Below are 11,927 nucleotides of genomic sequence, written 5' to 3'. Positions count from 1 at the left end.
TTTCCTTTTTTTTTTTTTTGGGAGGGGGGGGGGGGGGGGGGCGCTAGGTTAAGATGGATTTGTTGCAGATCTGCCTCTGCTGATTTTAGTACAGGTTATGCTAATACTGTTGAAAAAACATTGGGGGAGATTTATCAAAGCTGTCCATGTCCCGCATCAATATAGACCAAACTACAGAGTGTTCGGCTGGTCTATTGTGCGCCTAATTTATCAAATGGCGCACGGCTCTTGATAAATTCTGCGCACGGACTTCAGGATCTATGCTTTATTCTATATGTAAACCTGCTCCAGCATGGTCTGACATTTCGGCGTACTTTCACCCGAAACTACAGCAGGCCATGGCTTGTAGTTTACCAACTTGGAAACTGTTGAGAAATGCATGCTGATGCTAAAAAATAATGGGAGTTAAGCGGGCACTGTCAGATCCAAAAACTTTTTATATGTTACTGATGAAAATGAAAGACCCTTTGTAATATGGTTGTTTAAATTTTTTTTTTTTTTTATATTTAATAAAACTTCTCCTGAAAATCCCACCACTAGGGGTCCCTATACCTACTGGGACACTAACCAGTCCTGCAGCTTATCAGCTTGTCCATGAGTCATGGACAAGGCTGCATGAGCAGACACACCAATCACCTCCCACCACAAGGGAGAGACATGCCCCCTTCCCCTGAGCGGATTTTTAAGGCTGGGTTCACACCACGTTTTTGCAATACAGTTCCCGTATCAGGTTTTTGAGGATTCCTCAAAACCAGACTAAACTGTATCAAAACATGGGTACAAATTTTAATCCGTATACGGTTTGAAAAATGTCCAGTTGCATCAGTTTTTAAATTTAAAAAAGTATACGTTTTTAACTTTTCATTCCATGAATAAAGTTTTTGTTTGCTTGAAATTCCAAGAAAAAAACTGTGCAAAGTCAAAAACCGTATGGTGAAAATCTGATGGAACAGTACGCACACACTGTTCTGTACAGTTCCCATTGACTCCCATGTTTAAAAATAAAAAACAACGGACCAAAAACCGTGGTAGGCTACAGTTTTGGGTATGGGAAAAATACTGGCAAAACCATACAGGGTGCAAAACGGACACAACCTGATGCATCTTTTGGCTTATGGTTTTCAATGGAGAGTCAATGCATACAGTTTTCAATAAGGGTCTGTACAGTTTTCAAATTGAACGGGAACTGTATTGGAAAACGTGGTGTGAACCTAGCCTAACACTGAGCTAATGAAAAGAGGTATTATTTTTATTTAAAATTTAATATAGGTGTAAGCTGCATAAACATTAACCCCTTAACGACGCAGGACGTATATTTACGTCCTGCGCCGGCTCCCGCGATATGAAGCGGGATCGCACCGCGATCCTGCATCATATCGCGTCGGTCCCAGCGCTCATCAACGGCCGGGACCCGCGACTAATACCACACATCGCCGATCGCGGTGATGTGCGGTATTAACCCTTTAGAAGCGGCGGTCAAAGCTGACCGCCGCTTCTAAAGTGAAACTGAAAGTATCCCGGCTGCTCAGTCGGGCTGTTCGGGACGCCGCGATTTCACTGCGGTGGTCCCGAACAGCTGATCGGACACCGGGAGGGCCCTTACCTGCCTCCTCGGTGTCCGATCGACGAATGACTGCTCCGTGCCTGAGATCCAGGCAGGAGCAGTCAAGCGCCGATAATGCTGATCACAGGCGTGATAATACACGCCAGTGATCAGCATGAAAGATCAGTGTGTGCAGTGTTATAGGTCCCTATGGGACCTATAACACTGCAAAAAAAATGTAAAAAAAAAGTGTTAATAAAGGTCATTTAACCCCTTCCCTAATAAAAGTTAGAATCACCCCCCTTTTCCCATAAAAAAAATAAATAAAACAGTGTAAAAAAAAAAAAACGTGGTATCGCCGCGTGGGTAAATGTCCGAACTATAAAAATATATCATTAATTAAACCGCACGGTCAATGGCGTACGCGCAAAAAAAATTCCAAAGTCCAAAAAAGCGTATTTTGGTCACTTTTTATATCATTAAAAAAATTCATAAAAAGTCCGATCAAAACAAAAATCATACCGATAAAAACTTCAGATCACGGCGCAAAGAATGAGTCCTCATACCGCCCTGTACGTGGAAAAATAAAAGTTATAGGGGTCAGAAGATGACATTTTTAAACGTATAAATTTTCCTGCATGTAGTTATGATTTTTTCCAGAAGTGCGATAAAATCAAACCTATATAAATAGGGTATCATTTTAACCGTATGGAACTACAGAATAATAAGGTGTAATTTTTACCGAAATATGCACTGCGTAGAAACGGAAGCCCCCAAAAGTTACAAAATGGCGTTTTTTTTTTCTCGATTTTGTCGCACAATGATTTTTTTTTCCGTTTCGCCGTGCATTTTTGGGTAAAATTACTAATGTCACTGCAAAGTAGAATTGGCGACGCAAAAAATAAGCCATAATATGGATTTTTAGGTGGAAAATTGAAAGGGTTATGGTTTTTAAAAGGTAAGGAGGAAAAAACGAAAGTGCAAAAACGGAAAAACCCTGAGTCCTTAAGGGGTTAAAAGTACAAAGTCAGGATTAGGTACTGAGTAACATAAATAATTATTTTTTTTTAAAGATCTGACAGGTACGCTTTTAAAGGAGTTATCTAGGAATAGAAAACAGACCTAATTTCGAACAAAAACAAGTACACCTGCCTACAGGTTGTGTGATAAAACAACTTGGCTTTAAAGGGGTACTCCGGTGAAAACCTTTTTTCTTTTAAATCAACTGGTGCCAGAAAGTTAAACATATTTGTAAATGACTTCTATTACAAAAATCTTAATCCTTCCAGCACTTATTAGCAGCTGAATGCTACAGGGGAAATTCCTTTCTTTTTGGAACACTGATGACATCACGACCACAGTGCTCTCTGCTGACATCTCTGTCCATTTTAGCAACCATGCATAGCAGATGTATGCTAAGGGCAGCATGGTGGCTAAGTGGTTAGCACTGCTGCCTTGTAGTGCTGGGGACTTGGGTTCAAATCCCACTAAGGACAACAATAAATAGAGTTATTATTATTATAATGACATCAGCAAAGAGTACTGTGCTCGTGATGTCATCAGAGAATAAAAAAAAAAAAAAGAATCTCCTGTAGTATTCAGCAGCTAATAAGTACAGGAAGGATTAAGATTTTTTCATAGAAGTAATTTACAAATCTGTTTAACTTTCTGGCACCAGTTGATTTAAAAGAAAAAAGGTTTTCACCGGAGTACCCCTTTAAGAAATCAACTCTGGTTTTGTTATCCTGGATAACACCTTAAATGTGCACTGTCGGATACAAAAACTTTTGATATGTTATAAAGCATGTATAACCAATAGGTTTTGCAATTGCTTTCATTAGAAACTTTTCAGTATTTCATTCTGAAAAAGCCAAACAACTGCCCCCCCTGCCTGCTTGGACACATACTAGTCCTGTTGAACACATACTAGTCCTGCTGTGTACATACTAGTCCTGCTGTGTCCATGCGTCATCACCTATGTCATGGACACACTTCCTTGATTGACAGCTGTGAGTGCAGGGGTCACAACTGGAGGAAAAATCCTCCCACTGTCAGCTTGTGTCCCGATACTGTCAGTGAGGACATGCTGGGAGTTGTAGTTTTGCTAATGCTAGGGGAGATGTGAGCAGACAGCATACTGAGGGAGGGGGCGGAGACCTGCACAGTGAGGCCACGCCCCCTCCCTTTGAGAGGAATTCAGACTAGTGAGCTAAATTAAAAGTGTAATAAAAATAAATAAAAGATGCTAGACACATAAAAATTAGATGTACATGGTCAGGATTAGTTACTGAGTGATATATTAAAAAAAAAAAATTTAGTTGGATCTGACTGGTACGCTTTAACCTCTTAAGGACCTAGGACGTATGGGTACGTCCTGGGTCCCGTTCCTGCGATATAACGCGGGGTCACACGGTGACCCCGCATCATATCGCGGTGGGCCCGGCATCCTAGTGAAGCCGGGACCCGCCGCTAATAGCATGCGGCACTGATTGTGGTGCAGCGCGCTATTAACCCATTAGCCATGCGCTCAAAGCTGAGCCGCGTGGCTAAAAACGAAAGTAAAAGTGCCCGGCTAGCTCAGGGAGCTGTTTGGGATCGCCACGGTATAATCGCGGCATCCCGAACAGCTGTGGAACAGGAGGAGGACTTCTTACCTTCTCCTGCGCTGTCCGATCGCCTAATGAATGCTTCAAGCCTGAGATCCAGGCTTGAGCAATCAATCGCCGAAAAGACTGATCCATTCCTATGGAGATGCATCAATCAGTGTAAAAGCTCAGTTAATGCAATGTTATAGCCCCCCTATTGGAGCTATAATACTGCATAAGAAAAGTGTAAAAAAAATCATTAACCCTTTCAATTATCCCTTCCCCTAATAAAAGTTTGAATCACCCGGCATTTCCAAGAATAAAAAAAACTGTGTAAATAAAAATAAACATGTGGTATCGCTGCGTGCGGAAATGTCCGAATTATAAAAATATACTGCTTTTTAACCGCACGTTCAATGGCGTACGCGCAAAAAAAATTCCAAAGTCCAAAATAGCGCATTTTTGATCACTTTTTATACCACAAAAAAGTGAATAAAAAGTGATCAAAAAGTCTGATCAGAACAAAAATGGTACCGCTAAAAACTTCAGATCACGGCGCAAAAAATGAGCCCTCATAGCGCCCTGAACACAGAAAAATAGTTATAGGGAGTCAGAAAATTACAATTTTAAACGTATACATTTTCCTGCATGTAGTCATGATTTTTTTCTGAAGTGATACAAAATCAAACCTATATAAGTAGGGTATCATTTTAACCATATGGACCTACAGAATAAAGAGAAGGTGTAATTTTTGCCGAAAAATGTACTGCGTAAAAACGGACGCCCCCAAAACGTACAAAAGTGTTTTTTCATCAATTTTGTCGCACATTGATTTTTTTTTTCCCGTTTCACCGTAGATTTTTGGGTAAAATGACTAATGTCATTACAAAGTAGAATTAGTGACGCAAAAAAGCCATCATATAGAATTTTTGGTGAAATTTTAGAGTTATGATTTTTTAAAGTTAAGGAGAAAAAATTGAAAATGAAAAAAACGGAAAAAGCCCGGGTCCTTAAGGGGTTAAACCTATCTTTGCAACAGTTGTCTAGGTTTTTGTATAGATTTAAAGAGTTTATCCTGTGGGTGAGGGAACTTCAGGCTATGCCCATTGTGTTGGATTTAACAAAATAAACCTCTACTTACCTCCAACGCTCCCCAATGTGATAGTGTTCCTGAGCTGCAGTATGACGGTCTAGCCTGGGAAGCACCTGGGCCCAATTTGTCATACTGCAGCTCAGTGAATCTCTGGCTGAGGCGGGACATGGCTGCCGCCAACGATTCTCTGAGCTGCATGCTGGGCCCAACATGTCACACTGCAGCTTAGGACAACTATCATATTGAGGGACCAGAGGAGGACACCGAAGGCATCGTGGGAGCACTGGAGGTAAAGGTTTATTTTGTTATAAACCATACAATGGGCATAGTTTTGGATTGCCAGAAAGGGCACTGCGTTGAATTGGAAGCCCCACAAGCTACAAAATGGTAATTTTTTTTTCAATTTTGCCCCACAAATTTTTTTTTCTGGTTTCGCTGTAGATTTTGTGATGAAATGATTGATGTCATTACAAAGTGAAATTGGTGGCGCAAAAAAAAAAGCCCTCATGGGCCTGTAGGTGCAAAATTGAAAGTGTTATGTTTTTTAGAAGGTGAGGAGGAAATAACGAAAGTGCAAAAATGAAAAAATGGCCCGGTCCTTAAGGGGTTGAAGCAAACAGATTTAAATGCTCCTGAAGTAATTAAGAAGAACTGTGGTGCAACATTTTCCATTTCCCCTTTGCCCTGGCTGCAAAAACGTAAAAAAAAAAAAAATAAAAAATAAAAAATAAAAAAACTCTGCTTCCTACGTTCCCCCATTGCGTCTATCCGTGTCCCGGTCCTCCACTGCTGATCATCTTCCTGGGCTCGGTGCTTCGGCCGGTGATAGGCTGAGCGCACTGTCATGTAAGGAGCCTGGGCCCCACCTTCACCCTGCTGCCTGGGCTCCTTGCATGACCGTGCGCTCAGCCTATCACCGGCCGAAGCACTGAGCCCGGCAACCAGGAAGAAGAATAGAACTGGGATGGCAATATTGGTGCAACGGGGGAACGTAGGTAGGTGAGTTAAAGGTTATTTTTTAATTTTTTTTGCTGTTCAGACACAGGGAAAATGTTACACCACAGTTCTTCTTTAGCTATTAACCTGTTAATACTTATGGTATTAAGGTTTAAACATTGAATACAGTCAAAAAGATTAGTTTTGATATGATCCCAAATCTTGTCTACCGAACATTGTCTAGTTTTAGTCAGTTGACGAAAAGGTCAGTAGATTTTAGTTAGTCACTGAAAATGTTTTTGATAAATGGTTAGTCTACAACATTAAAGTGGTACTCCAGTGGAAATTATTATTATTATTTTTTTTTAAATCAACTGGTGCCAGAGTAAACCTTTGTAAATTACTTCTATTTAAAAATCTTAACCCTTCCAGTACTTATCAGCTGCTGTATACTTTCTGACCACAGTGCTCTCTGCTGACACCTCTGCCTGTGTCAGGAACTGTCCAGAGCAGGAGCAAATCCCCATAGCAAACCTATCCTGCTCTGGACAGTTCCTGATAGGGACAGAGGTGTCAGCAAAGAGCACTGTGGACAGACAGAAAAGAAATCCAAAAAGAAAAGAACTTTCTGTGGAGCATACAGAAGCTGATAAGTACTGGAAGGGTTAAGATTTTTTTTTATAGAAGTAATTTACAAATCTGTTTGACTGTCTGGCACCAGTTGATTTGAATTTTTTTTTTCCACCGGAGTACCACTTTAACGCTGCTCTAAGTAGACAAAGGAGGTGGTGGGACCGAGTGGCAGAGAAATTCAAGATGGGGTTGCTGTAGTTGGGCTATCAGATCACGGCTGGGGCAGCTGCAAAACTGGTGGCAGCAAGGAAGACACCCCTGGAAAGGCTGCTCTGACCCCTTTTGGCAGCGTTCTTACGGCAGAGTGTCTGTACGGAAAATCCCCGTGCTGACCTTCTGCACAGTGCGGGGCGCCGGCAGAATCTGCCAATGCTAGGAATGCACGGAATGTGCAGTCTCTGTGCGGATTCTGCATGGAATGCATAACAGTCTAAGAATGAACGTGTTCATTTATTGTGCGGACACGGAAAAAGTTATTTCCATGCTGGAAACATCTGGCACGGAAATTCCTCCATGTGCACAGAGCAGCAGAATCCCATTGAATTCAACAAGACTCTGCTGCAGTGGGAATTCTAAGCGGAAGTCCACACCTTTCTCATCATCCCAGCGTAGTCTTCAGGAAGCTGAGGTGGGACTTGGTGCTAAGACTGATGCAAAGCCTCTGCTGCACACTCTGGGGGAGATTTATCAAAACCTGTCCAGAGGAAAAGTTGCTGAGTTGCCCATAGCAACCAATCAGATCTCTCCTTTCATTTTTGAGAAGGCCTGTGCAAAATGAAAGACGTGATCTGATTGGTTGCTATGGGCAACTCAGCAACTTTTCCTCTGGACAGGTTTTGATAAATCTTCCCCTCTGAGCCCACATTGAGGAAAATTTGCAGGCAATCTCCTAGTGTAATGCAGCCCTAACATACTGTACAACCCAAGTGGACTATCTGCAGGGGGGACTATCTTATCTGAGGCAAGCTCTTAGGAAAATCAGTGAAAGGACAGTGATGCTATGTTTACGTAAAGAAATCTCCGAGCTGCAGCAGAGTCCCATTGATTTTAATGGGGTTATCCAGAAATACAAAAACAGAGCTAAACATTTTTTTTTAAACGCTCCCCGTCTGTATCTAGGTTGGGTGTGGTTCTGCAGCTCGGTTCCATTGAAGTGAATGGAGCCAAGTTGTAATACTACACACAACCTGAGGACAGACGTGGAGCAGTTTTTGAAAGAAATTAGCTGTTTTTCTATTCCTGGATAACCCCTTTAATAGGATTCTGCTGCACTATGCACGCAGTGGAAATTCTAGTGTCCGCAGAAACAATAGGGGAGATTTATCAAAACCTGTGTAGAACAAGAGTGGTGCAGTTGCCCATAGCAACAGATTGCTTTAATTTTTCAAAGGTCCTTAGAAAAAAATTTTTTTTAGAGGCAATCTGGTTGCTATGGGCAACTGCAGCACTTTTGCCCTGCACAGGTTTTAATCTCCCCAAATGAACCTCTTCAATGTTTCATCAAATTCAGCTCAGAAATGCCTTGCAGTCTAAGGAGAAGGCGCATTTCTGAGCAGTCCTATTGCCGCCAAATCTAGTAAATATGCGGAATGTCTACCCATATTTTTCGGCAGACATTCTGCACATTTTCACCCGTGTGAACATGGCCTTAGAGGGGTACTCCGCCCCCTAGACATCTTATCCCCTATCCAAAGGAAAGAAATAAGATGTCTGATGGTGGGGGTCCTACCGCTGGGACCCCCGAAATCTCTGCTGTGGCACCCCAGTCATCGGTGCGCGGAGCGAAGTTTGTCAGATGACAAGTGATGCGTCGTTGGAGGCTTGTGACATCACGCCCTCTCTCTCGATGCAAGTCTATTGGAGGGACCGTCTGATGGCCGCCACGCCCCCTCCCACAGACTTGCATTAAGGGGGTGTGACATCACGAGGGTGTGTGGCCATGACGTCATACCAGGTGCTGCAGGGAAATCAGGGGTCCCAGCGGCAGGACCCCCGCGATCAGACATCTTATCCATTATCCTTTGGATAGGGGATAAGATGTCTAGGGGCAGAGTACTCCTTTAAAGTTGAGCACAAGGTGGGAGAACTGAAGGATAAAGGAATTCAAGGAGGACGCTATTATGTGAAGGAAATCTGGACTCCATTCCTTAAAAGGAGTAGTGTAGTGAAAGATAACATAGCCAAAGGATAGAGGATAAGTTATAGATTGCGAGGGGTCCAACCGCTGGGGCCCCGGCCGTCTGCTGGAAGTGGGCGTGCTGACCCCCGCATGGAGTGGTTGGTGGCCACGATCTAGAACTTATCCCCTATCATTTACATAGGGGATAAGTTATCTTTCACTACACTACTCCTTTAAAGTCAATGAGGTGTGGAGCCTGGAGCATTGTTAAATCAGGAGTTAAAGACTATGGCCACCCTTTGAATGCAATTTTTTGATTAATATATTGTATGTAATATAGTGTTAAATTTATTTTCCAAGTCTTCATTGAAAATTTAGCTCAGTTCTTGACCTGGAACCTATATATTTTCACATAGTACAGACTGCTCTGTCTTCAGAGTAAAATCTAGATACCCATCCTGTTAGCAATAATAATTAAAAAAAAAAAGTCAAAAGGTGCACAAAGCCTTTAAGAAAAATAAAAACTTTCCGAAACTTGAAAATGTGGTTTGATATAAAAGTATTCTTGAAAAGTAGCATTTTTATTAGTTTGTGTGTAGCATTATAAAATCACTCACTATTTTAAAAAATAACCGCACAGGAAGCCACAGCTTATGACTGGACTGACTTGGCGTTCTCAAATTCCAGTGCAATTTTTAAGGCTGTGCTGTTGAGCCCTGTACCCTGCATATTGGCTATTATAGTCACCACAATTCCTCTTGGAGGGATCACTGACTGGTTGTCTTCCTCAGGCATGATAAGCAAGACGCTGCTAGCTCCTACTGCTCCTCCTGTGTGGGATATATAATGCTTCTGGCACTTGCATTGCCCATAGTCCTGCTTTCCTTCCACAGTTCCCCATCCCATGGCATACTTTCCATCTCTGTCCCAAGACATTTCAGTATTAGACACTTGCCTCCACATCATAGAAACTGTGTCTGGTTTTAGATATCCAGGCAACCTATTGGACATTTCCTTGGCTTGGTAGCTATACAGGAGGACATTTCCAAAGCTCAGAAGGTCTGTCACGGTAGACACGAATCCTCCCCCTGCCCATTTACATGAGTTGTCGACATATGGACAGTTTATTAGGCGCTTCTTGTCGTTGATGCTGTAAAATCTGTATGGGATAAAAAAAAAGGTTATCATACAGATATTGAAATTAGTCTTCATAACAAGGCTATACATTTTATTGATGTCAGCTACCACAAATGGTACACACAGTCTACTAGTACAGAGAATGCAGATGTAGTCTCCAATACAGCCACACTTTGGGACACCTGACAAGGGAGTGTAACCTAGTAGGGGCACAGCTTCAGTGCACCTTTTGTGTGGCATCATTTTGGTGTGAAGTAAGCGAACTAATAGGTGGGCTAAATTTACACTAGACAGCCTAAAGCTACACCAATTTTAGCAACAGCACAAGCCACTTATGAAAGTGCGTCATTCGTTTAGGGGCCATAATGATGGGGCTACCTGCACCCTATACAAGTACTGATCGTGCTAGTATCATTTGTAACAATGTTTGACATGTTGTCCTACTGACTAAGCCCTTGAGCAAAACATACAGGTAGTGGGTTTTGTACTGGAAGTACTAGTGACATCCTGCATTTTTTTTAATTTTTTATAGCCTGTGTTTCTCTTGGCATTGTGTTCATCGCCATCTGCACTTTTTGCTCTTTATTATATCTTTCCTGTCATTTTATTGTTTATGTGGATGATAAATGATGATACTTTGCTACATGCATTATACCATGGGGTCAGTGGTGTATTTACCCTCCCTGTACACCCATCCACGTGTGTTGTGGTGAAGCCGGTGACTGGCTGAGCAGGCCATTAACCTGTTCAGGACCCAGGGCGTAATTTTGGACCCAGGGCGTAAACTTACGCCCTGGCGGTTTCCGGTCCCTGCCGCGCGCTGGGCAGAGATCGGAAGCGGATCCCTGCTGAAATCCTTCAGCAGGCATCCAGGGCAAACGCCGAGGGGGGCCATGTAGGCCCCCCATGTCGGCGATCGCCGCAAATCGCAAGGGAAATCGCCCTTGCGATCTGCGGCGATACCAGGCTGATCGGGTCTCTGGGACCCGACCGCCTGGTAATTTTGCATGATCCCAGTTTTCACAGACAGCCAGGACCATGCTGGAGCCTAGGAGCGAGGTGGCAAGCCATCTCCTCCGTTCCCCTGCGATCCGTTGGTTAGTTAACCGACCAGTCGCGGGGGGGGCGGTTACTTCCTCCCGCCCTGCCCGGCCCCTGAAAGTCCGGAGAGGACGGGAGGAAGACCGGAGGACGCGGCGGGGGACGGGGGAGTGCTGGGGACCGGCCCCGGTACTTACCTCGTCCCTGAAGACCCGGATCCCGGCGTGAAGAAGACGGGTGAGTAGATCTTCAGCCGCGGTCGGGCCCTTTACAGCAATGCACGTCGCCGTAAAGCGACATGCATTGCTGTAATGGTACCCTGTATACTACAACTCCCAGCATGCCCAGACAGCCCTTGGCTTCTGGGCATACTGGGAGTTGGAGTTTTGCAACATCTGGAGGTCCACAGTTTGGAGACCACTGTGCCCTTCCAGATGTTGCAAAACTACACATCCTCAGGATGCCCTTACTGTCCAGGCATGCTGGGAGTTGTAGTTCTGTAACATCTGGCCCTTCAGATGTTGCAGAACTACAACACCCAGCATGCCTGGACAGTTTTGGCATACTGGGAGTTGTAGTTTTGCAACATCTGGAAGGGCACCGATTGGGAACCACTGTATTAGTGGTCTGCAAACTGTAGTCCTCCAGATGTTGCAAAACTACAACGCCAAGCATGCTGGAAGTTGTAGTTCGGCAACATCTGGCTCTAAAGATGTTGCCGAACTACTACTTCCAGCATGTTTGAGAATGTTTGGGAGTTGTGGTTTTGCAACAACTGGAGGCACACTGGTTGGGAAACATTGTATGTTTCCTAACTCAGTGTTTCCCAACCCGTGTGCC

The 11,927-nt window shown here is 43.5% G+C and overlaps 1 protein-coding gene across 4 annotated transcripts in view; it reads right to left on the bottom strand.

The window, feature by feature from the left end:
• Window positions 1–9,393: 9,393 nt before the first annotated feature.
• The window catches only part of LACTB (lactamase beta), a 61,186-nt gene continuing 58,652 nt past the window's right edge, over window positions 9,394–11,927 (bottom strand). For 3 of the 4 annotated variants that reach the window (XM_056572845.1, XM_056572846.1, XM_056572847.1), the window contains one exon: window positions 9,394–10,068. In XM_056572845.1, coding sequence (XP_056428820.1) covers window positions 9,561–10,068 — 508 coding nt within the window. In that variant the 3' untranslated portion in view covers window positions 9,394–9,560. The remainder of the gene's footprint in view (window positions 10,069–11,927) is intronic. The other variant, XM_056572844.1, reaches the window with a different exon arrangement.

The sequence above is a fragment of the Hyla sarda genome, chromosome 4 (genome assembly GCF_029499605.1).
Source record: "Hyla sarda isolate aHylSar1 chromosome 4, aHylSar1.hap1, whole genome shotgun sequence".
Classification (NCBI taxonomy): domain Eukaryota; kingdom Metazoa; phylum Chordata; class Amphibia; order Anura; family Hylidae; genus Hyla; species Hyla sarda.
Note: the sequence above shows the minus strand (reverse complement) of the source record. Positions and strands in the feature narration are given on the sequence as shown.